The 25,405-nt window shown below is 41.8% G+C and overlaps 1 protein-coding gene across 15 annotated transcripts in view; it reads left to right on the top strand.

Annotated features, from left to right (window-relative positions):
* Nucleotides 1–25,405, top strand: part of rapgef2b (Rap guanine nucleotide exchange factor 2b) — a 102,821-nt gene that overhangs the window by 65,274 nt on the left and 12,142 nt on the right. For 10 of the 15 annotated variants that reach the window (XM_061786829.1, XM_061786827.1, XM_061786833.1 and 7 more), the window contains 14 exons: nucleotides 5,003–5,134; nucleotides 11,488–11,665; nucleotides 14,535–14,671; nucleotides 15,487–15,645; nucleotides 16,645–16,797; nucleotides 16,875–17,039; nucleotides 18,232–18,339; nucleotides 18,445–18,648; nucleotides 19,969–20,077; nucleotides 21,281–21,563; nucleotides 22,496–22,653; nucleotides 22,744–22,758; nucleotides 23,853–24,093; nucleotides 24,567–24,953. In XM_061786829.1, coding sequence (XP_061642813.1) covers nucleotides 5,003–5,134; nucleotides 11,488–11,665; nucleotides 14,535–14,671; nucleotides 15,487–15,645; nucleotides 16,645–16,797; nucleotides 16,875–17,039; nucleotides 18,232–18,339; nucleotides 18,445–18,648; nucleotides 19,969–20,077; nucleotides 21,281–21,563; nucleotides 22,496–22,653; nucleotides 22,744–22,758; nucleotides 23,853–24,093; nucleotides 24,567–24,953 — 2,429 coding nt within the window. Of the gene's footprint in view, nucleotides 1–5,002; nucleotides 5,135–10,464; nucleotides 10,832–11,487; nucleotides 11,666–14,534; nucleotides 14,672–15,486; nucleotides 15,646–16,644; nucleotides 16,798–16,874; nucleotides 17,040–18,231; nucleotides 18,340–18,444; nucleotides 18,649–19,968; nucleotides 20,078–21,280; nucleotides 21,564–22,495; nucleotides 22,654–22,743; nucleotides 22,759–23,852; nucleotides 24,094–24,566; nucleotides 24,954–25,405 lie in introns of those variants that run through there. The other 5 variants (XM_061786831.1, XM_061786828.1, XM_061786832.1 and 2 more) reach the window with 3 other exon arrangements.

The following is a 25,405-nucleotide window of genomic DNA, read 5'->3' as shown; positions in this document are numbered from 1 at the left end:
CGGGGTACACCCAGAACTGGTTGCCAGCCAATCGCAGGGCACATACACACAAACAAACAACCATTCGCACTCACATTCACACCTACGGGCAATTTAGAGTCTCCAATTCATGCATGTTTTTGGGATGAGGGAGGAAACCGGAGTGCCCGGAGAAAACCCACGCAGGCACGGGGAGAACATGCAAACTCCACACAGGCGGGGCCGGGGATTGAACCCCGGTCCTCAGAACTGTGAGGCTGACGCTCTTACCAGTCGTCCACCGTGCCAGTCCTAAAATTAATTATTATTAATTTTTTATCTCCTACAAATAATGTATATTTTTTCGTCTATCTATGCCAACGATAGTGACAGGCAGAATAATTTAATGCTGTTCCACTAGATGGCAGAAGGTACGATTAACTTATACACCTGTTGCTATTTATACAACAGAAAAATATCTTTATGGTCAACTAAACAGGCCCCCATTTCACACAAGTCATTTTATGAATACATTGAAATGAGATTATCATTATTTCAATATGTATACTTTTTGGGACATTTTTGTTTGTTGGTGTTCCATGAGATATGTGCCTTGGCTCATTAAAAGTTTGGAAATACTCTTCTAGACAGATGGGCAACACTAAATTGTGAAACATTATAATTTCCGTCATTGTGTAGTGGCAAAGCTTGATGACTAAATATACCCACCCTACTGTTTGCCGCTTTAATTTGACAATCAAACCATAAAATAATAATGTTGTGTACTCTCCCGCCTGGTGGAAATGCGCCTTGCCTCGCATCGCCTCGCCTTGCCCTCGCACATGACTGGACGCTCGCATTAGCCTCTCGCTGCTGTAATGGACGTCTCGCAGTGATTCTCTTGTACAGTAGCCGGGCGCTAAATAAATTGAGAGGCAGCCCCGTGCTTCCCAGCTCACCGATCTAGGTCATTAGGTCTGCAGTGTAATTTAAGCAGTGCCACATCTGCTCACATGTAGGCCGAAGCCAGCTAGTGAGCGGGCTCTGCAGCTCCAGCATTAGCGCGTGGCTTAATCCAACCCTCGCCTGTCTCACCCCTTTGACAGCTGATTGAACACGTCCACTTCAATTTGCCACACAATGTACCGGAACGCACCCCAGCCTCTGCGAAGTTAGGGCGCTTATATTGTATAACTTCTAGACGTTAGCATCGGATCAATGAAGGCTAACGATTGTCCGAGAGTAACGTCGTTTCCGTCACGTGCTGTCCGAGCGAGGCGGTCAATGGAACACATGTATATGGAGCGATCAGTCGCCGCTTATTGACCCACAGACGGCTGACCTAAATGAATGCAGAGAAAGGATTACATGTTTTATTATCCTCTTTACCAATGGGGGAGGGTCTCATGGTTGGTGGGGCTTTCACTATGATTGGGGAAACCACACGGGGGCTAGGGGGGCGTCATTATCGGTCAGTCGGAAAAAAACCCTCATCGACCGGCTCCGCGGGACCGGACGGTGTACCCGTCGCTCACTAATTGGTTTAGACCTAAACTTCCTGTGTGTTGTCGACCGCCAGCGGTCGGCTGTTGAGTTTTACGCAGAGTTGGAAAAACATTTGCGCTCTGTAAAGTACAAACAGATACTAAAGTAGAAGTACTGATTTAATTATAGGTCAGTAAAAGTAAAGTGTGAAATATATTAAAGTGCAAAAGTAGAAATAAATTTTTACCCTCAATTATACTCATAATGATAGGGAAGGAAAAGAAATCATGTTACGCGCCGCTTTTTGTTTGATTAAGAGCTAGCTAACTTCGCCTCTACATTTATGCTATCAAAACATGTTGCCATAGCTTTGCTCACTTGTGAACTGGTAAGTTTTTAAAGCTTAAACGACATTGAAAGTTTTGTATTGAGACTGTTTATTGTTATTAATACACCAGAAGAGTTTATTCCATTTTGATGTTCCGATGTTTTTCCGCAATAGATTTAGGCAGCACAAACTCTGACGACTTTTGAAACTTCAACTATGTTTTGTATATTGTATTGCGACTTATTGTATTGCAGTAATTACTCAATTTCGATCAAGTTACGATGTTGCCACAATAGATTCGGACACTTCTAACGCCAACTAACAACGTTAAAAGCATTTAATCGCTACCTGCATGGCTTTTAGATTATACAACCCAAAAAGTGTGATTTTAGAGGATTTTAAACAGTTTTTTTTATGTACTCCTTGTGTTGTAACTCGTTGTATCGCAGTAGTTTGTTTACTCTATTTGGATGAATTTACAGTATGATGTTTTTTTTCGCAATAGATTCAGGCAACGCAAATTCTAAACGACTTTTCAAACTTAAATGACGTTAAACTTTTGGCATCTTATCAGGCAGTGTGAAAGGGGCTTCCTCGTCTCCCAGATGTTTCACAAAATTGCTGTAACAGATTATCCGACATTTATCTGCCCTTTGCATTCTTCATTCATTCATTCTGTATGACTGCAAAAATTTTTATCACTTTCGTACCGCTGTTAACTGCACAAGATTTTCATTTTTAAACTCCAGAAACGCTCTTCATCCTCTAGGCGTGTTCCCTCATTAAAGCCAGCAGGCGGCTAACAAGCTAACATCGCCTTGAAAAAACTGAAAAAAGGGACAATTACAGAAATGTAAAACGGTAAAAAAAAAATAATAATACATTCGGGGAAATTTCAAATGGTGGGTAAATAGAACACTACTCCATTTTATATACATTTTTGATTACTCTATTTAAAAAGAAAAAAACTTTCATGTTCATCTAAATGATATATAGTACATGCGAGTTGTGATCAAACAGTTGAAAAGTAGTTCACCGGGTCAGCGCGTATGAATATTTCACACTGCCCGATGTTTTATTTACTGGACTTATAGATGATACCCAGCAGGGAGGCCTGCTGCACATCTGGCGGTGTGGCGCACCATCAATATTCCATCAGTGCGCCACCCGCTCGTCCAAATTTGGCACACCAGGAAGTGGGTCCCCCCCGTTCACTAATTTATAAATGTCCCCCGAGTAAATATTTATTTATATGCGTGTGATGTGCTAAATCTCCCAAACAAGATTGTCACAAGATATTTTTGGAAAAGTCAGAAAAATGTATGCCAAACTTCATACTTCTATCCTGCTTCTCCGGCATTTTCTTTTACGTGGGCATCTTCCGCATGTGGTGAAGGTAAAATTGGAGCACTATCGAGAGAGTCATCTCCGGTGGACTGGAGGTGGACCGTGATTGCAGTGTGTCAGAAGATTGCCATGCTGTTTAATTATCTGGCTGGCTGCACTCACCAAATTGGTGGATCGGAGGGGCTTGTCATTGGCCAAAATTTCCTGGGGCCACTGTCTTTCTCGTCTGCTTCACTTCACCCGGACTGCCTTCGGCGGAGCGTAACGTTGTTATTGTTATTAGCGTTTTTGTGTGAGGAATGTCTTTTACATGGGTTCCCTACCTAATTGTGTCTTCATCCACAAGGAATTACAAACAAATAATTTTTTTTTTAAATGTACCAGAGAACTGAAGCCACCTCAACAGTGCCTGTAAATGCTCTTGCCTCTTTTCCCTGTTCGGGAAAGGGGGAGACACTGTTACTTGTGCAACATCAATAGCTTAATATACTGCAAGTCTACGGGTATTTTTGTTGACTGTGTCTTAGTTAGTTGCATTACACGAAAGGTACTATATCTATTAAATTTTGTGGCGGTCCAGATCATTGCCCATAGAAAAATAATACAGTCTTGATGCGGATTCAGGACTAAATAGTTGATGTTTTTAAAAACGACACAGACAAAAGAGGAAATAATGTGACGTGCATTACCGCCCCCGAAAGAACTGTAGTGAATGGTACAATATCAACTCCACAACATCGATGACATACTCCAGTGTGGTTTAGCAGTTTATCTGAAATGTGAAGATTGTTATTTTTGAACAATCAGCCAACATGTTTTACAGACATGCTTTTTGTTGGATAATGGTAGTGCTGCATCGATTATTCTAAGAATTCAAATATTTTGATAATGATTTGAACCACAACTCAACATGCATAATGGATAACGGACTATGCAGTTAATAGCCAGCCAACTCTACACTCGTTCGCTGACACCATGTCACTCACCAGGCCTTGAAGCCATACACACTAGAAAGTCACGGATACTACAGTAGAATGTGAGGATGGCGAACCCATCCATCCATCCATTTTCTGTACCGCTTTATCCTCACAAGTGTCGCGGGCGTGCTGGAGCCCATCCCAGCTATCTTCGGGCGAGAGGCGGGGTACACCCTGAACTGGTCGCCAGCCAATCGCAGGGCACATATAAACAAACAACCATTCGCACACACATTCACACCTAAGAGTTTCCAATCAACCTACCATGCATGTTTTTGGGATGTGGGAGGAAACCGGAGTGCCCGGAGAAAACCCACGCAGGCACGGGAGAACATGCAAACTCCACACAGGCGGGCCGGGACTTGAACCCCAGTCCTCAGAACTGTGAGGCAGATGTGCTAACCAGTCGGCGAACCCAAGTGGAAAAAATAATACCTGCACCTCACATGTACATGTTATTGTTTAATAATGCCAAATCAATGTTTATCTAACTACTCAAATAAGATGTGAGATAATCAATAGAATATGCGATTTTAAAAGTATTCTATAACTGCAGTCCTAATGATGGTTTCCAAAGGACCTCAATTAATTAGTTTGCTGGGCGGCGTTTTTCATTTAATTGTTTCATGTTCATGGCCTCGAAGTGTTTTTCATATAAATATTTACTTTGTCTTTACTGCTACGTTCGGCATTATGTCTCCACTTTCAGTATGGAACGCCACCCTAAACCGAGGACCCCCTGTACATGCGTTCATTGGACAGCAATATGTTTTTTTATGTATTCTTCTAGTTAGTCCTTGTCTTGGTTAGTACCATGTTCATAAAGCGTGGTCTCCCATAGCGTCCACCCGCTGTAGTCAGCATCGCCATACTGACCGTGTGTGTGTATATGTGTGTGTGTGTACAGCTGCCCGCAGACTTCAGTCGACTTCACCTGGCCGACGGCTTGCACCCACAGGTGACGCACGTGTCCTCCAGCCACTCGGGATGTAGTATCACCAGCGACTCCGGAAGCAGCAGCCTGTCTGATATCTACCAGGTGAGGCACGAGGGAAACGCGGGAGGGACCGCCGCAAAAAACACCCCCTCGCCAAACGGTCCCGTGCTCCGATGCGTTGGTCATTTTTTAAAATATCTAGGTGTGAAGGTAAGTATAGTGAACCCCAACCTTTTCGTGGCTCTCTATTAACGAATTTACTTATTTAGTTTGTTTTTTTTCTTCCTATGGAATCAATCATGAGCTATTTGCTCAGTTGATTTTTGCACAAATTTGTGCTGAAATCCCACAAAACGGCGCTAAAAAACCTTGGCTAATAGAGAAGTAGTGTTTGTGTCAAGGAAGAATCTTGAAGCGATGAATTTTGACAGAGAGGGGAGGAGCTAAGTGTTGTCCAGCTTGTGAGCGGAAGTCATGGCGAGTCAGTAGAACATTACCTCCACAAAGCACAAAGCAGCATGTGTTCACTTGGGTTTGTTCAACTTGTTTGTGTGTAACCTCTTTGTTTTTTTTGTGGGGACTTCTTGGTTTATCTATAACTTCCTGGTCATTGGTTTGTGAGGTTTTACGCAAAGATTTTGGAGTGCTAAGGCAAGGAGGAATTCGGTATCTTTTTTTTTTTTTTTATACAATAATCATGCAAAATTTTTGCATAACAAAAAAAACCCACGTGTATCTGCCTTAGTCTTTTACACAGACTACCTGATACATTGCTATCACAGCATCAAAGAAATGCCTCACAAAATGTGGCGATGCATCCTTTTCACTGGACAGTAACAAATAAATTCTGAATTGTGTGAATGCAGTTAAAATATGGCGGCTGCAAACAAGGGTATTTTTAATAAAAGAACATAAAGTAGCATGCTCAACCCCGCAGGCGTAAATAAAACGGCTTAAAAGAGCGCAAAAATCTTGCGCCGACTAATCCTCTTCATGCCTATGCATCTTAACGCCGTCACATGCTTTGTGAGCTCCGTTTCAGAGTCCACATCACTACTCAGCATCAACCTTGTGGTGTGCTTGGATCTGGTTATTTTAGAATACGTGTACACTTACATCTGTGTGTGTGTGTGTTTTGAAAAGATGATGTGCGAAGATGAGCTTAGGGCCATCTAGTTGCCACACATGCACGTACACACAGTGTGTTTGCTGTTTCTTTGTATCCTGACACTGCTGTTAACTTTGAAGTTCTTCCATTTTTTTCATAGATCCGAAGCTATGCGCCCTTTAAAAAAGTAAATATTTTGATAGCAAATAGTTTTGTCTAAGTTTTGCCTCTCACGTTCTGGGGACTGGTTTTCAAATCCCGGCCCCGCCTGTGTGGAGTTTGCATGTTCACCCCGTGCCTGCGTGGCTTTTCTCCGGGCACTCCGGTTTCCTCCCACATCCCAAAAACATGCATGGTAGGTTGATTGAAGACAGTAACTTGCCCATAGGTGTGAATGTGAGTGCGACTGGTTGTTTGTTTCTATGTGCCCTGCGATTGGCTGGCGACCGGTTCAGGGTATACCCCGCCTCCCGCCCGAAGATAGCTGGGATAGGCTCCAGCAGCCCGTGACCCTAGTGGGGATAAGCGGTAATGAAAATGGATGGATGGATGTTTTATCACGTTTTTGTTTTCTATTTTATTTGTATGTTTTTTGAGTATTTATATTTTCAGCTAAATATGTTTGCCTAATATTTGCCCATATTCTAATATTTTTGCCACATTAAGTATTTTTCTATTTTTGTTCCTTTTTTTCTTGGATTTTTGACTAACAATTATGTAATTTATCATATTTTTGTTGTGTACTCGTTTTTTTTTGTATTTCGATCCGATATTGTGAACTATTTATGTATTTTTCCACATATTTTCCTATTAATTAATTATTAATTAATTAATGTAATTTTTTTTTTGGGTCTATTATGTATTTTTCGTCTAATATTGGTTGCATTTTTGTTTGTTTTTGTCACGTGGGGGGGTGGTAAACTATCCCAATTGTATCTGCTGTTCCTGTTGTGCGTGCCTTGGCCTCTGAGGGGCAGTGTGGTGCGATACATGCATGGAGCCACAGGTTTGCAGTAAATTTAAAAGAAAAGAAGACCGTCGGGATAAAACATTAAATTAACTCGTTTTTCACAGATTACGAAGAATATATTCCTGTGAGTTATTACTACGTAGTTTTTGTATAAATATTAGTTTTTTGAAGGTAAATCTCCCTCGTGATCTAATGCTAATTCTAGCGAGCCCGTCAATGGGGTTTTCCATTGACAGTTAGCATTAAGCTGGCGATTACTAAAACGATAATGTGTGTCTTGTATTAAAACGTACATCGTGTGTAATTCTTTTTGTTGCACGTTTAGTTTTACAGTAAACTACACTTGGGGTGTCATTAAACAGTTTAAAGCAAGCTCGGGGAGGGCAGAGACTGTGTTTTTGCGTGTGAGACGCACGCACACACAAACACCAACTCTGCTTGTCTCTTTCAGTCACTTAATTACTGCGAAAAGTTACATTGTTAAATTGTTAAAAACAAAGCTATTACTGTTCCATTTGGCAAGATCTTTGTACCTTTAGGTTATTTTGTCACTTTGTGACATTTCAAATGTCAGAAAATGAATAAAACTGATCTTTTTCACCCGATCTCGAGCAGCTGAAGATCACGTGATCGACCCGGCTTTTCGAGCACATGATTGGATCGGGACAACCTTAGTATGTATGTATGATTAATACTTTTGTCGCTAATTTGTTCATTTGTCACCTCATATTTTTCAAATTATTTTCTAATATTTGTAATTTTCGTATAATGCTTTTATGTTGTTTCCTAATCTTGGTTGCATATTTGTGTAGTCTCAAATGTTGGTATTTTTTTCCTAATATTTTGTTTTCTAATTTGGGTATTTTTCATCAAATAGTTTTAAGATTTTATATTTTCCAATATTCTTCTTCTTATTATTATTGATTTTTTGTGGCATATTTTGTGTTTTGGTGCGTGCGAGCTAGATTGTCTTTACAGTCATCAAACATTCCACTCGGCTCACATCTGCCAGCTGCCAGCAAATATGCGATATGTTGTGTATACCAACTTGAGAATGACAATTTACAAATGAGCTCTTTTAGTTAATAAAATTATTGACAGGTGACATGTAATTGCTGCTCTTCATCACTCCCTGACCTCACAGTGGATTTATTTTAAGAGGGGGAGGGGTCCATTACGCATTTCCACAGCAAACGGGATTAAGTGGTGGCTTGTTGTTTAAAGAACATAAGCCCGGGTTTACTTTTACCAGCCAGCCAGTTCACAACAACACTCCATCCACCATGAACGCCAGTGAATATAAAAAGTCTACTCAAACATCTGAACTTCATTTGGTGTTAGTCAAACACTTTAAATGGTGGCAGGTGCATGCTGATCGGGGGAAACGGGATCGTTTGACATTTTTGAGTTTGAATGTGATGGGTTCATTCAGAACATAGCAACACGCCGAGTTTATAAGACGGTGTGCACACTTGTTTTCACTTCCACTCTTGAAAATAATTCTTTTTGTTTTTTTAAAGGTTGAAAATATTTTGACATCATTTAAAGTCTCTCATCTCCAAAACCTGGTATTTGAACAGGGGTGTGTCAACTTTTTATATCAACTTTATGTCAGCTAAATTATTTGAAATTCACAGAAAATGTTAGACAAATACAGTGGAAAATTATAATGTAAAATATTAGGTAAAAAATATGACTATGTAAATGTTATGTTAAAAATAAAAAATACTTGAAAAGATGCCAAAATTAGATTAAACATTAGACAAGTGCAAAAATAGTTGACAAAGTAAAAAAAATATTAATTATTATGAGCAAAAAAACACTTTGCTCATAATACATCTTTACATGAAGTTTTCAGTTTTATTGTCACGACCACTTTATTTGTAATATGTTTTTCCCATTTCCCCCCATATTACCACAAATTTTCAAATTTCCTTAGGACTTTTTTGACTCTATGCTCACAACATCTATTTACAATACAACAGATCAAAGTTGCAAATGATGTGTTCAGTGCAGCGTGTTTGTCCTAGTTTCTCTCGGGACGTCGTGGAGCGATTTCCTTGCTATCTCATCAGGAAGTGCTGACTCCTGAGGTTTTTGGGTGGGAAGCGCTGCAAAGCTTAATTACCGACAAGGGCCAATTGTCATGGTCACTGTCAACAACACGATAGGTTTGTGTGTGTGCGCCTGAATAAATGATGACAAGGGCTCTTCCACGCGGCCTCTGAATGCATTGATCCAAGAATAGCCCTGATGAAATATTAACAGCACCTGAGGTTTAATGCTGGCTGCGCGTTTGTATGGATTTTGGATGACACGAAAGGCGGGGGCCCCCAACACACGGGCGGCCTTTGTTTCAATGCAGCAGTGACTCCACATTAATGCTATGATGTGTCCACGTCGTTCGCTCACTTTATTTAGAGTTTATAGTATAGGTTGTGCTTGCATTCATTCGCTTTTGTTTTCTGATAATGCGTCTGCAATGTTTTTCTTTTTTTTTTCATGTAATATTTATGTATTTTTTAAGCTAATATTTCTTGTGTAAACCTTGGTCTAATATCTGGTCTTTTTTTATATACATTTGTTTTTCATTAAATGTTTTGCACCTTTTTATCTTATTATTTTGTTACTATCTCATATTTTGGTCTGTTTTTGTATTTTTCTATTTGATTTTTAAAAAGATGTGTCCAATGTTTTTGTATTTTTTCCAAATATGTATTTTTCATGTTTTTATATTTTCTGTGTAATTATGTAGCATCTTTTTTATTTTTGTAGGAAATGTGATAATCTTTTTTCTAAGATTTGTTATACATAATAACAATATGTGAATGCCAACATTTTTGTATTTTTTATATTTTCTGTTAGTCTTTATATTTTGTATCATTTATGTCATGTTTCCTGAACATTTTTATTTTTGAATATTTTTACATTTTTTTGTGTGTAATATTTATAGTTTTTGCCAAACATTGTTTTTCTAAATACACTTTCTTTTAAATATCTGTTAATTCTTCTAATATTTATCTGGTATTCTCAAATGTTTTTGTCGGATTTTGGGGATATTTGTCTTAGTAGCTGCATGATTTTGCAATTTATATATTTTCTAATGTTTTTTCTAGTTCTTTGTATTTTCCAATATTTCAGTCTTAATTCCTTGTGTTCATTTTTCTTTTCTAATAGTACTTTTTCTTGTAACGTTTGTGTAGTTTTCATCTACCATTTTTGTATTTTTTTTCTAATGGTTGGGTATTTTTTTAATCCAATGTTGTTACGCATTTTCAATTTTTTTTTTACATATTTTGTTTCTAATTCATATATTTTTTAAATTTAATTATAACATTTTATCATTATTTACTGTTGTCCCGAATGTTTTTGAGTATCTGAAGTAGTTCCTTTCGCAATATTGTGACTGCATCGACGACCGTGACGGTTTTCTCCCTTGAATCATGATGCAAAGTTTTCATCCTTAATCAAAACTCCTCACGCGCTGCGGCCCCGCCCACCGGTGGGTCCACGCCCAAATGTCCTCACCGACCCAGTGGTGGTGAATTATTAATGAGCTGCTCCCCTCTTGGCTCGCATTTTAAGGCACGATGACACAAGACGAGTTGGGTCTTGTGTCCTCTTTACCTTTTTGAACGTGTGAATGGTGCCCACGATGTGTCTGGCGCTGGAATTTTGCAGTTATTTTCCCAAGACCACCTTTTCTCCCAACGCCAATAAGGTGAGCTTGCGGAAGATGCTTTTGCGTCTGCCATTTTGTTCCACTGTTGTTTTTCTAATCGCGCCGGAGCAGGAAAAATTGCATCCCGGCTTTCAAAGAACGGGATGTTGCCGTGAGGCTTCGCATTGACTTGAGGGCTCGGTTGGGAGTTAATGAGCTTGTTTCTATGCGTAGCAGCTTGTTTGTCATGCAGCGCTCGAGCGGGCGTGCGGTTGTGTGGCTGAGAAAGTGGACAAAATGGGGCACATTTGTAGATCACACTTTTGGCCTTGGCATGGATTTGTTACTTTTTTGGAAACTTGTACTTTTATGTCTAATATTTTTGCCAATATTTGTGTCAAATTTCTCATTTTTTGTAATTATTTGTATTGATGTCATTTATATTTCCTTGTATTTATTTTGTTCTAATATTTTTGTTTTCTTTTGTAACTGTAATATTTGTTGGAATTTTGTTTTTGCTCAATTTTTGGCTTTAGCTTGGATTTGTTGCTTGGTTGGAAGTCGTAGCTTAGCATTGTTGACTTGAGGGTGATTTGATTTGGGTGAGCTTGCTGGCTAGCGATCGCAGGGTAGCGCTTCACTCCGTCCGTCAGAACCACGACGACTCGTCAAAGATCCCAGACGACTTTTACCACATTGGCGATTTCTTCCCCCAGGCAACCGAGAACGAGCCCGGCGACATGGACCTGAGCGGCCTGCCGGAGACGGCCGTCGACTCTGAGGAGGACGACGACGAGGAGGACATCGAGCGAGCGTCGGACCCCCTCATGAGCCGGGACATCGTCCGAGACTGCCTGGAGAAGGACCCCATGGACAGGACGGACGACGACATAGGTGAGACAGTCTGTGCAATGAAGTTTGTCTATTTTGGTCAAAGAAAATCCAAGAAACCGAAGACATGTTCGGTTCCGTTAACGACCAATTGACGAATGTTAGAACTCTGTTTTGTATTCAGATTTTAAAATTTGGTACAGAGCAATACAGACTTCCCAGACGGAATACCGTAGGTCAGGGACAGGAAGTGGAAGTGTAAATGCCTCGTACTTTACCCACATCTACTCTGTAAACAAACGATATGCTTTTGCCTTTTTTTTATTTTGCACTTTCAAAAAAAAGATCGATTTTGCACTTTCCTAAAACGAAAACCAACTTTTCATATTGCACTTTTTTCAAAAGCTGGACGTGTCCTGCCGAGAAAACGAATGGGATTCCTAATAACGCTTGACAGAACGTGTATATATATTGAGAGTCAATTACACACAGGTGGACTCTATTTGTTTACTAATTAGGTGACTTCTGAAGGCAATTGATTGCACTGGATCATATTTAGGGGGCTCAAAGTACAGGGGCTAGAATACAAATGCACACCACACTTTTCAGATTGATATCCCCTTGTCGGTCTATCACATAAAATCTCAACTAAATAAATTCAAGTTTGTGATTGTAAGGTCACAAAATATGAAAACGTTTGAGCGCTATGAATACTTTTTCAAGGCCCTGTATATACAACATTGTTTAATGTTAGTATGTAAATGCTTTTGTACAAATTACAGCCTCCCCCTTATCTCAAACCCTCACAGAACTTTTTTCAGTGTCATACCATCAAAGCTGTGACTCCATGATGTGTGTTAGCCATGTTTGAAGAGGCCTAATGTTGACATGAGGAAGAGGAGGAGGAGGAGGATGCGTCGGTTGTAGTGCGAGAAAGAGTGAGTGCCCTCTTCGTCCTCCTCCTCCTCCTCCTCCTCCATCTCCGCGGTTAATCTCCCCCGCAGCAGCGTGCCCACCAGCCCTCCCTCCTCAACGCCAGCAGGCTTTTTCTAGGTCACTCTCTGCACATCCTGCAGCCTCACCTCTCGCTGCACATCAAACATTCAAACGCTTCCTTCCGCACACGCAATACCTGCTTGTTGCCGTGACAACCGCAGGTCACCGCGGACATGCTCGCAATAGTGGAACAAATGTTTAGGATTTTGAATATTGGGGGGGATTTTTCTAGTTGTATGCCAGACGGGATCAAATGCACACGGGCCGTGAATTGGAAGCGATAGGTAGTATTAGGGCCACATGCTAAAGGGGGGGGGGGGAATTATAGTATAAAGTGGTAATCTTATAACAATAAAGTTGTATATTTTGAAGAGGGGAAAATACTTTTTGAGAAAAGGCTCTTAATCTTGCCATTAGTTGTATATTTTTGTAACATATATTATGATTTTTTTTTTTTTTTTAGAAATAAGGTACTATATCATGAAGAAAAGTTTTTTTTGGAGAAAAAAATAGTAATCTTTTTAGAAGAGTCGCATTTTTTGATAAGTCGTATTTTTTTTCGAGATCAGAAACTCAATCTTTGAGTATAGTCATATTTTTCAAGAAAAAAAGTCTCCATATTTTTCTAAAATAAAAGGTTATGTTGTATGTTTTGTTTTAGCTCATAGTCTTGTGATATAATAATATTTCAAGTTATCATTAGGCATCTTGCCAGGATAAGGTATGACTTTCTTCCAGAAAAATCACATTTTTGCAAATAAAAATCATCAACTTACGTGAATGAAGTCTACCTTTTTTTCTGGAAAATACCCAGCGTTTTTTTCACGTCATTCCATTTTTTTCTCCAATATGTCTTATTTTTCTCGAAAAAAGTGCTACTTTGTCTTGAAATACTGACTCTTCTCTATTATACACAACTTTTGTTCTCTAAAAACACGACTTTATTTTTTATGAGATTAAGTTTTTCTCAAATGTACAAATTTATGGCCGTAAGATTGACGTTTTTCACAAATTTTTCCCCAAAATTGCAAATATCCAGACAGTTTTTCTCTCCCCAAAATACGCCCAAAATACAACTTTACTCTCCTAATGGTTATTTTTTCTTTTCCGTCTAGTCCTAATACTCCTTCATAGTTAGGGTTAGTCACTAGTATAGATACTGAGCCCACAAACAAAAAGATGGTCAGAGGATGGTATGATGCAGTGATTTCAAGTCTGCAGTGAGGTCACCGAGTCTATGTAACATGTCAGCATTTCTTCTGCTCCCCACCTGAAGTAGCCAAAGGCATTGATGTTGGAGGTGATAGCCACTTTGTTGATGACGCAATATCAACCATACATGTGGTTCTTAAACCAAGTCATAATTTATGGGTCCAAAAATAATTTTCAATAATTTATTCTTATGTCATTTTGAAAAAGTAAAAAAAAAAAAAAAAAGGTTCCGACCTGCATATGGAGAAAGGAGTGATAATTAATTACTTCTCCCTGCCTTTGCTTTGGGCCGATTAAAAGCTCTGTTTTGATTGGCACTCATATCACAAATCATCTTTCCCCATTGAAATGAATGGAAATGCCATTCATCCGTTTCAGCAAAAAACACCGCAACTCAAATTTTCCAACAGATTTTTTTATTAAGAAATATAGCACTCGACTGTATTGCAGCCTTTAAAAGTGTACGGTTATAAAAGAATTAACTAGAATGTAAATCGTTTAACAGTTTGTGCGTCGTGATTTCATGCTTTAGTCATTGCGCAGCCCATTCTGATGTGCGCTCCTTGGCCACCGGGGGAAGTACCAATATATACTGTACAAAGAAGATGATAACAACTGCTCAGTAAGCTTCAGTCATAAGCTTGGAAGAATTTCTTCCTGCAACCAAAAGGTTTGAGAATCTCTGCATAAACGTTTCTCTTTTCTTGTCTTCCTCTTCCTGAAGAGCAATTACTGGAGTTCATGCATCAGCTGCCAGCCTTCGCCAACATGACCATGTCGGTAAGGCGTGAATTGTGCGCCGTCATGGTCTTCGCCGTGGTGGAGCGCGCCGGTACCATCGTTCTCAACGATGGCGAGGAGGTGCATTTATAATTTTTTTGAAAAGGAAAAACCCTAAGTGACTTCTTCTCTTTCTTGTTCTCCTGTTTCTGTATTTTCTGCTCTGTTAAAACTTTATAAAGAGTGTCTCGTCCCTCCGTGGATCTCCTCGGGCAGCGAAAGCGAGACGTGGCTTTCAATAGCCACAATTTTGCCCCACTACAGAGTCAACGGGGTCACTGAACATCCATCCATCCATTTTCTGAACCGCTTCTCCTCACTAGGGTCGCGGGCGTGCTGGAGCCTATCCCAGCTATCATCGGGCAGGAGGCGGGGTACACCCTGAACTGGTTGCCAGCCAATCGCAGGGCACATACAAACAAACAAACAACTATTCGCACTCACATTCACACCTACGGGCAATTAAGAGTCTCCAATTAATGCATGTTTTTGGGATGTGGGAGGAAACCGGAGTGCCCGGAGAAAAGCCACGCAGGCACGGGGAGAACATGCAAACTCCACACAGGCGGGGCCGGGGATTGAACCCCGGTCCTCAGAACTGTGAGGCTGACGCTCTAACCAGTCGCCCACCATGCCGCGTCACTGAACATGTTTTAACCTAAGGAAATAATAAAAATGATCCATGCCAGGGCAAAGTATCGCCATGGTAAAGTCCTCCTAAAAGTTTGGGGGGTCCGCATTACACTTGAGAGCGTATTATACATAAGAATTTCCAATAATTTTGTAACTGATGAAGCGACATTTGTTTGACTGGGAATAACTGATTTGTTTTGTTTTTCATGCGGCGGTAGCAATGCCTTGGCGTCTAAAACTGTGACGTTGCGGTGTGTCTCCAGCTGGACTCGTGGTCGGTGATCTTGAACGGTTCAGTGGAGGTGACGTACCCTGAGGGGCGAACGGAGATCCTGTGCATGGGCAACAGCTTCGGGGTTTCGCCCACCATGGAGAAGGAGTACATGAAGGGGGCCATGAAGACCAAGGTGGACGACTGCCAGGTAGCATATCCTTCACGTGCCGCTAAACCCACCCATTACAAAGCTGTTACCTGCCTCAATGGCGGAGGTCGTTTGCAGCTATCATCGTTGTCCGGGGTATCTCTTAACAGCCCACTCTTGACGAAGTGACAATCTCCGGGGGGGGGTGAATTAATGGTTCGTTTTCACGCATGGGCGAAATGACCTCTTAATTGTTAAAAATAAAATCATAAAATTAGTTTTAAACAAGAAACACTTCAATCATTTTCAGCCTCGGATGGCAGGTTTACCCTCACCATAGCAACAAATAAGTTTCAAGATTAGACATCAAGAAGTTATGGTGACATCAACGATGTAATGGTGAGGGTAAATAGCAAGAAAATGTTGCTGTAGGGATGTTAAAAATCACCAAATTGATGGCGGTTTAGCAACTAAATGTGGTTAAACATCATGGATTGATGTGCATTCAGAAAAAACAACACTCAGCCTTCTGTTCAACCATTTTTCCAAGAGAAACGTCTTTGTTTGCCACTTACTGTTAAACGTCTTTGCTGAGATTGTAACCTAATAATGAACCGATCCCCTCTAGCGGCCAAGAAGACTAACAACATGTAAAATGTTCCAATACAGTGATGTTAAACATTATGAAAATACATGTCGCAATACTGTATTTATACATCATGAAAAAATGTTTGAATATGGTTAGATATCAACAGAACAAATATGGACATGTTGTTATACTGTACTTAAACATGAAGAATAAATGTCTGTGGTTCAACATAAAAAAAAAAAGAGTCAAAGTAAAACGTCAACCACATAATGGTGACGTTAAAATCAAGAAACAAATGTATTTGCTTCGGTTAAACACCAACACAATATGTTGATATGGTGCGGTTAAACATTAAGAAAACGTCAGTATGTTTCAACTTCAAAACATGCGTGTGAAAATGGCTAAATATCAACACAGTAAGCGTATAAAACCTGTGGGTTTTTGATTTGTTTTTGTTGTCTTTGTTGCAGTTTGTGTGCATAGCCCAGCAGGACTACTGCTGCATCCTCAACCAGGTGGAGAAGAACATGCAGAAGGTGGAGGAGGAAGGAGAGATCGTCATGGTCAAGGAGCACCGAGAACTGGACCGAACCGGCACCAGGAAAGGACACATTGTCATCAAGGTGACTGTTAAGCAACAACAACTCCATTTTGAGTTTGATGCTCTTTGTTCTAACACCCCCATGCTTGCTCTTGTCAGGGCACGTCGGAGCGTCTGACCATGCACCTGGTAGAGGAGCACTCGGTGGTGGACCCCACCTACATTGAGGACTTCCTGTTGACGTACAGGACCTTTCTGTCCAGCCCCATGGTGGTGGGCAAGAAGCTGCTGGAGTGGTTCCACGACCCCAGTCTCAGGGACAAGGTATGGAATCTCAAACTATTGCAATGCTCAGCTTTAGCTCAATAGATGCAGCTACAAATACAGTGAGTGGTACCTCGACTTACAAGTGACCAGACTTAGGGGCTTTTTGAGTACGAGCGCGAGTTTACTAATTCCGCTGGCTTAATGCTAACACAATACAAAATGCCATAGACAGGCTAACAAAACTAGCATCGATGGCGCCCCGTTATAACCTTGTAAAGCATTGGATATTTGAACTGAAACAGTGCGCCAAGACATGTAGAGCATTGTTACAAAATTTGCCAAATGAAATTATGATTTCATTCATTTGTCCTTGTCCTGTAATACCCGTTGTCCCCACCAGGTGGAACATTATGCACATTGATACAGTGATTTGATTTTGCGAATGCCGGTCCACAATGCTTCTGCTCTTTACTAATCTGCAACAATGAGTGGGCCAAAGAAAAGAACACAGCGAGTGTCGAGTGTTTAATAAGCAATGGCCAACTTAATAATTTTTCACTGAAGTCCAATCAAAGGCTGTATGCCAAGAAACCGTTGTGATGTTAAAGGAAAATATCATAATCATCCGTTACTTCTCCATCAAGCATGCTAATTACGCTAACAGCCAGTTATTTGCTGGCATTCAAATTAGCAAAGCTCAGCAAGGTTTTTCTGGAGGAGAATTCCTCAGAGAGCCTGGTAGTGCCTGGTAGAGACAGCAGGTATGCAGATTCAAATTTGAAAAAAATTAGCCTATCACGCAGGACAGTGACTCGCCGTATTAAGCTAATTTGGTTAGTAACCTTAAAAAAAAATAATAATAATAATATATTCCCTGGCATTGGGCGAAAGTTATGACATAAAGGACACTGCTCAGCTTTTAATTTTTATTCGAGGAATTAATGACAGTTTTGAGTTAATGGAGGAGGATAAATCTATAAAGGGGAAAATTCGAGGATAGGACTTTTATGACGGGGTGTCGGGGGACATCAAGAGGCACAAGCTACTGTGGAGTACACTCGCGAATGTTACCGCAGATGGGTCGTCAAATCTGATGAGAGCGGAAATGACGGTTGGCGACACACAGCAATGGAAATAAAAAAATGGGGGTATCAGCAAAAGAAATATTGAACAAGAAAAAAGATCATGAAAATCTGTTGTGAAGGGCGAAAAAAAAAAATTATTGAAAAATAATTTTTTTTTTGTTCAGGTGACACGGGTGGTCTTGCTGTGGGTCAACAATCACTTCAACGACTTTGAGGGGGATGTCGCCATGACTCGCTTCCTGGAGGAGTTTGAAAACAACCTGGAGAGAGAAGTACGTTTAAAAAAAAAATATATATATATATAATAAAAAAGTAAAATAGTAATAAAAAAGACGTGCTTATCCTCACACACGGGACGTTATTGTGTTCATATTCAGAAAATGTGCGGCCACCTGCGGCTGTTAAACATCGCGTGCGCCGCCAAAGCCAAACCTCGCCTAGTGACGCTCACCAAAGCGTCAAGGGAGGCCGCACTCGCCTTCAGCCTTCTAGGAGGACAAGACAAAGGATTCCGAGTCTTCATCGACACTGTGGAGGCTGGCAGCAAGGCTGCGGAGGCAGGGCTCAAGAGAGGAGATCAGGTAACACCCACAGTTACGCACTGCTTGCCCACCTCGCGCGCACACACACACACACGCACGCACACCGGCTCGCTACACTCAAAATCATTTGATTGGCCAAGTTGTATATAAACATCCAGAATTAATATTTACAACTTCAAGACAAAATGATGCCTTGAACTTTCTTCCTCACTGCTTGCCTTCCTCACACACACCCACTCGCTCCACTCGCAGCCACAATCAGTTGTCGAGGGGCACCACCAAAGTGTCGTGTGCCCTGGGCAGCAACACGCCACGAATGGATTAGCGGAGCACTATATAAACATCCTGACCTTAAGTTAGCAACTTTTAAAAAAAAATCAGTTCTTTGCTGGTTTGAAAGAACATCCAGATGTAATTCTGAGTCCACCTATTGTGGACCTTTTGAGCAACCAGAATGCGCTAACAAGCCTCTTAGGCGCCCCCGCACACTGCAGTCTAAGTACAGGCCATCCTTTGCCCCTCACAGGCCAGTAAACACACTGACAGCAATTAGTCAGCGAGTGTACACAGCAAGTGCTCCCTGCCCAAGGACCGAGCGCTTGGAGACTGATGACTAAACTTCACCTCTGACTAATAAAAATGTTGGGACCGACTCCCAGTGGAAGGTGTTAGTTAGTCAACAAAAATGGGAGAGCGAGCAGAAAAGGGCTCCATGGGATGTTTGGATTGGACGGGACTTAACGCAGATTTAGACACTCTCAAGATGTGTTTCCAGGATTAAGGAGACTTTAGCTGGAAGCTCAGAACATCGGCAAGTGTGAAAGTGCTTGTGAAGTCCAGCTTTTGAGGGGAAAGCCGACAAGAGCTGCCTGCAGCCACCGGCTAGCTCCATTCTTTGAAAAAATGAAAATAAAAAGTTTTGTTCTGTAAATCTTGCTTGTTTACTCAACTGCAGATGGAGGAGGCATCTATTATCAGGCTTTTGTCTGCGTTTTTACGATAACGCTCAACGTCGCAGGGTTTTTCCTTGCTCACATTGAGGCAGATGTAGTAGTTAGTCGTACCATTCTGATCATTCCCCCACTGGCTCAAACACTATTTCTTTAACATTTTCATTTTCTTAAGTCATATTCTAACATTGTCAGACACATTTGCAGTAGAAAAGAAAACTCTTCATTTGCGTTTCTTCTTTGATGAAAATTAGGCAGAGTTGGTTGTTTGCAAGTTTTATATGCAGGAAAAAAACACGTGTAAGACAGGAAATCGGACAATAGGTCAAGAGAGAGTCTAAAAGTCAATCTTTGATTTCATGTTTTTTTTACTTGAGTGCTTTTGTGTCTTGTTTTCCTTTCTGTGAAGATCTTGGAGGTGAACGGGCAGAACTTTGAGAACGTCCAACTCAGCAAAGCCAACGAGATTCTGAAGAACAACACGCACTTGTCAATAACTGTGAAAACCAACCTTTTAGGTAACGCACGCAAACGCACTCTGTTTTTTTTCCTGGCTCAAATTGAGGCAGCAGTTCTATTAAATATTATGGGGTTTCTCTTTTCTGGCCAATGATTGAGGATTGTTAACCTGATGTGCACAAAATGTGCCCAGTGCAATAAAATGACTTGATCGAATAAAGTGGGTAAAAGTCTAAATTTGTGGGGTCAAGAGCAAGAATGTAAAGCTGGGCGATATGGCCTAAAATTCATATTACAGTATAAATTTAATCCCTTCTCAGTAACAGTATAGCTCGCGATATAAACCTAAGTGTAAAATTGTTATAATGGAAGAGTTTCTCAATTGGCTTGTATGGCCCTTTAGCAAAACTAAATTGATTAAAAAAATAACTCAGATGTAATTTTGAGAACATTTATTGTGCAGGTTTCAAATGTCAAATCCGAAACAGGATGATGTGATCCAAGCTAAAACCGCGGCCAGTGCGCGCTTCTCTGGATAAAGCTCGGAGGGGCCGCCAACGACAAGGAGGTGTCCTCCGTGAGCGTCTCAGTCTTGCTGTTTAGGGGCTACGACGGTCACTCAAAATATGTCTTCATTAAGGCTGGGTGATGATAAAACAACAAAAATACATGTCTCAAAATAACTATTCCTTGATAAACACTTGAGACGCAGTCAATAGACTTCGATAGATCGCATTCGTCCATGTTTTGACAGACGATACGAATAGCCAAAAGATTACTGCGAGTTGCTCCGTGCTGAACCAATCGTGGGGGGCAATTGAACCCTGCCAAGTTAGGTTGCCGCACACAGCACATTAGCAGCGAGACGCAATAGGCGCTACTGTTTGTAGCCTGTAACCACCCGATTGAGATTCTGTAGCATGACCTCAAGAGCTAGCCACACCAGACTTCCCAGGAAGCTTGCTGTAAAGAGATTAACAGTTAAGTGTTTTGCCGCCATCTTGAGGCATCTGCACACAATTACAAATCCCTTTTCCGGGACTTCAGTAATTCACATATTTTCGCTATTTGTGGCAGGGCCAGGTCCCTATCCCCCAAGAATAATCCACCAAATCTTCCAACATTTTTGTGTCATAATACCACAATGATGGCTAAAAATGACACCAAAATTAGGGGGAGGCAGCCGCTTTGAAATTTGATCTTTGAAAAACCCTGCACACATATGTGAGTAGCATATCACAACATATGTCTTACCCCCACAGTGTTTAAAGAGCTGCTAACCAGGCCCGAGCAGGAGCTCCACGGCGACGTGGACTGCGACGACGAGCATGACCGGAAGAACGGCGCGCCTCACCTGCCCAAGATCGGCGACATCAAGAAGGCTAGCCGCTACTCCATACCTGACCTGGCGGTGGACGTGGAGCAGGTGATGGGCCTGGAGAAGGCCAGCAAGAAGGCCAAGAGCAACTCGGTGGGCGGACGCAATAAGCTCAAGAAGATCTTTGACAAGACGCTCACCAGCATCCTGCCTCCCAAACCTTACAAGTAAGTCGGGCATTGTGTGTTTTTTAGGGGGCCCAAAACACCCAAAAACACCCCATGGAAGTCCCGGACACGAGTGTGACCGATCGATATAAACTTGGGTGGACGTCTACCATAACAGGATGCACCAAAAAGTCTAAGAGCCCTTGCCTGAAACTGAACAGCCAGTCAGCCGTTTTGGTTTGAAGCAGCCATTTTGGGTGAATTCCATGGCTCGTACTTTGACAAACTCACGTACTCAGCGTGCCCCTTGGTTCTACATACCATCTATACGCCGCCACCTTCTCAATCAATTTCGCAGCATAATTAAACGTATCATCTGGTCATCTATGTCCATTTGATCTAGCAGACACTGTTCCCCGGTCGCCATTGTTGTTGCTTTGATCCTTGTTACTGAAAGGAAAGGAAAAACGGCTCCCGGAAAGGGCCAAAAAAAGGCAGAGAAAACTCCACACTGTGGTGTCCTAACCAATACCAGCTGTAGCGACACCCCCGACTTGGAGGTGAACTGCTGTTCATTTTCAAAACTACGCGCGTGGGTTGCGCTCGAGTATAAGGGCGAACTACGCGCTGGACAGCCGCAGTGACGTCAGCGAAGTCGCCGTCCGCGCTAGTATAAAGAAGCCTCAACACTGACTGTGCTTTTGTATCTTGCACAATGCAACTAGAAAAGCTAACTAAAAAAAAAAAAAAATCCCAATACATAATTGATGTTTTGTTACATTGTATTTCATTTATAGTTTCTCAGTTTTCATTTCTCTTTGAGTTTTGTTCACTTCGATTGTAGCATTTGGCTTTTGTATATTTTGTTGTTTCATTTCCGCTACGTTGCATTTCGCTTTGTTATGTTAGACTACGTCACGTTTGTCTTAACGCTCCGGTTTCGTTTCCGTTACATTCAGTTCCTGCTTTAACGTTCTGTCTGGTTCCCGTAGCGACGTGTGCGTGGGCCAGTCCCAGGACGACAGCATCGTGGGCATGAAGCAGTCCAAGCAGATCCCGCCGGCGCTGCCCGTCAGCGGCAACCTGTCGTCGTCCAACCCTGACCTGCTCCAGTCGCACCACCGCATTCTGGACTTCAACAACCAGCCTGGTGAGCCCTTCTCGTCGCTAATCCCGCTCCGCTTTTAAAAACAGCTCATCTGCGCTAATATTTACCATCACCTTGTTTGTGTTCTTTCAGTGCCGGTCAGCTTAAGTGAGTACTTTGTGTACCCCGTGATTCCTTCTTTTACCCCGGGTACAATTGCACCTTTGACATTGGTTAGCGGTTATTGCTAATTTACAGTAAAGGCCGCGTGTTCACTGGAGCTAATTGAGTCAAGCACCAACCTTCTTCTCCTGTGGGTGTTTGTTTGTGTCTCTTTAATCACACTAATCAATTGAATCACAAGGAATGCTGGGATGCTGGTGGAGGGCAAAAATGTTGTTTGCTTGGTTGGTCGCATTGAAAAGCATGAATCCATTCACACAAGTTTTGTTGGTTACGTTTGCTTGCATTTGTACTACTTTCCGGTCATCACATCACATTACATTGCGTTTCGTTTGTGTTGGATTTATCTTACCCAACATTATAAAAAATAGACACAAAAGGAATGAAGACACTGGTTTCTTTTTCTCATGAGGAGGGCGTATGGGAGATTGTTCAGATCACAGCCTCTCAACACGCTCTAAACAATCCCCCCCCCCTCGCTCCTGCTTTTATTTGAAATAGGAGGGATTTACAAATCATAATGTTCTAAGCAATAAGACACAACACATAATATTGAACCAACACCTGTCACGACCCGACCACATCCGATCACGTCCTTGGTCCAGGCGCCCTTCCATCGGATGATGCTGAGTCTTCTTTTTGAAGGCGAGACATCTACAATTGTCCATTATACTAATGCAAGCTAAGCAAATAAATGATAACTTCTACAATTTATCTAACAGTTTGGTTTTCACTGTTTCCTTAACATTGTGTTTGGTTGCACGATAACCTTATGTAGGATTAGTTTAGTTTACATTTGTGTAAGATGCGCTTAGTTTTTTGTTTGGTTTCCATTGAGTATTGTTTTAATAACATTCTTTTATTGCGTTTGTCACGTATACAGGCACATTTTATGGCACTTAGTACTTTGCATTTTCATTTCATGACATTAGATTTATATCTGCATTAGATTTCCACTGTAGCCATTTAGGTTGACAAATGGCCTGAACGAATAGCACCCACTTCTGGTAAAGTTCATCCGTGATGTTAGAACCATGGAGTTGAAAAATGATGAAAAGTCCAAATCTGTTTCTCCGCAGATATGTCCGACCAGGTGCTGCGGGTGTTCAAGGCAGACCAACAGTCACGCTACATCATGATTGGCAAGGACACCACAGCCAAGGAGGTGGTGGCCCAGGCTATCCGGGAGTTTGCGCTGACGGCCGCGCCCGAGGCCTACTCGCTCTGCGAGGTGTCCGTCACGCCAGAGGGCGTCATCAAACAGAGGCGGCTGCCCGACCAGCTCTCCAAACTAGCCGACAGGATACAGCTGAGCGGGAGGTATGCGCTCGCGTACCCCGTTGTCTGTGTGTCGATAGTTATAAAAGCACACTATTTAAGTGAAGTGTCAGTTTCTTGTCCTCCAAACCTAAATGCATAGAAATGGGGGCACCCAAAAAAATGGATTTATCTCCTCATATATATTGGAGTGTTGAATTTTTATTCAACGCACACACAAAAAAATAAGATTTGAGTTGTTTTGGGAATGTAAGTAGACAAAAAATGCACAAACTTTGAACAAAAGGGTCGCAGATCGCAGCTCTTGGGCATGAGCTCTCGTCATTTCGAATGAATTCTGATTCACTTACATACGCACTGGGGTGTGAAGAAAATTGGCCGGTGCGCCCGTGTCATGAGTCCGACAGTCATTTTACTGATACGGTCAACTTGTGCACATTGTAAGAACATTTCCTTGCATTTATTAGTGAAGGAGGCCCAATATCTCTTTTTTTTCCCTCCTTGTCACCAAATAGGTACTACCTGAAGAGCAACATGGAGACGGAGACGCTGTGCTCGGACGAAGACGCCCAGGACCTCCTTCGCGAGGGCCAGATCTCGCTGCTGCAGCTGAGCACGGTGGAGGTGGCCACGCAGCTGTCCATGCGCGCCTTCCAGCTCTTCTGCGCCATCGAGCCCACCGAGTACATCGACGACCTGTTCAAGCTGCGCCCCAGGGCGGGCGCCGCCTCCAGCCTCAAGCGCTTCGAGGAGGCCATCAACCACGAGACCTTCTGGGTGGCCACGGAGGTTACGCGGGAGCCCAACCAGCTCAAGCGCATGAAGACGGTCAAGCACTTCATCAAGATCGCGCTGCATTGCCGCGAGTGCAAAAACTTTAACTCCATGTTCGCCATCATCAGGTTAGATGCTCCCTGTACACATTCAAAGTGTGTTTGGCCTGGTTTTGGTCATTAGTTAGTTGCTTAGTTAGCTCATTACTTAAGTGGTAGTTTATCAGTCAGTCAGTTGGTTGGTTGGTCATTGAATTAGTCCTCTCCGTAGTTGATTGGTTGTTTGCGGTTGGTTTGTCTCTCGATTGACTTTCACGGTCAATCACTCAGTTGGTTATCTAGTCGATTGGATAGTCTCTCAGGTGATCGGTTGGTTCGTTCGTCGCTAGTTTAGTCATCCTTAGTTGGTTTCGCAGTTAGGTGCTTAGTTGGTCGGTTGGCCAGTTGCTTGGTCAATTAGTTCCTGTGTTAGTTAATCACTTAGTTACTTAGTTAATCTCTCTTATAGTCAGGTAGTTATCTGGTTGGTTAGCCATTGAATTTGTTAGTCTGGTATCTTATTTAGCTGCCACATCATGATT

This window comes from Phyllopteryx taeniolatus, chromosome 10 (genome assembly GCF_024500385.1).
Source record: "Phyllopteryx taeniolatus isolate TA_2022b chromosome 10, UOR_Ptae_1.2, whole genome shotgun sequence".
NCBI classification, from domain to species: domain Eukaryota; kingdom Metazoa; phylum Chordata; class Actinopteri; order Syngnathiformes; family Syngnathidae; genus Phyllopteryx; species Phyllopteryx taeniolatus.
Note: the sequence above shows the minus strand (reverse complement) of the source record. Positions and strands in the feature narration are given on the sequence as shown.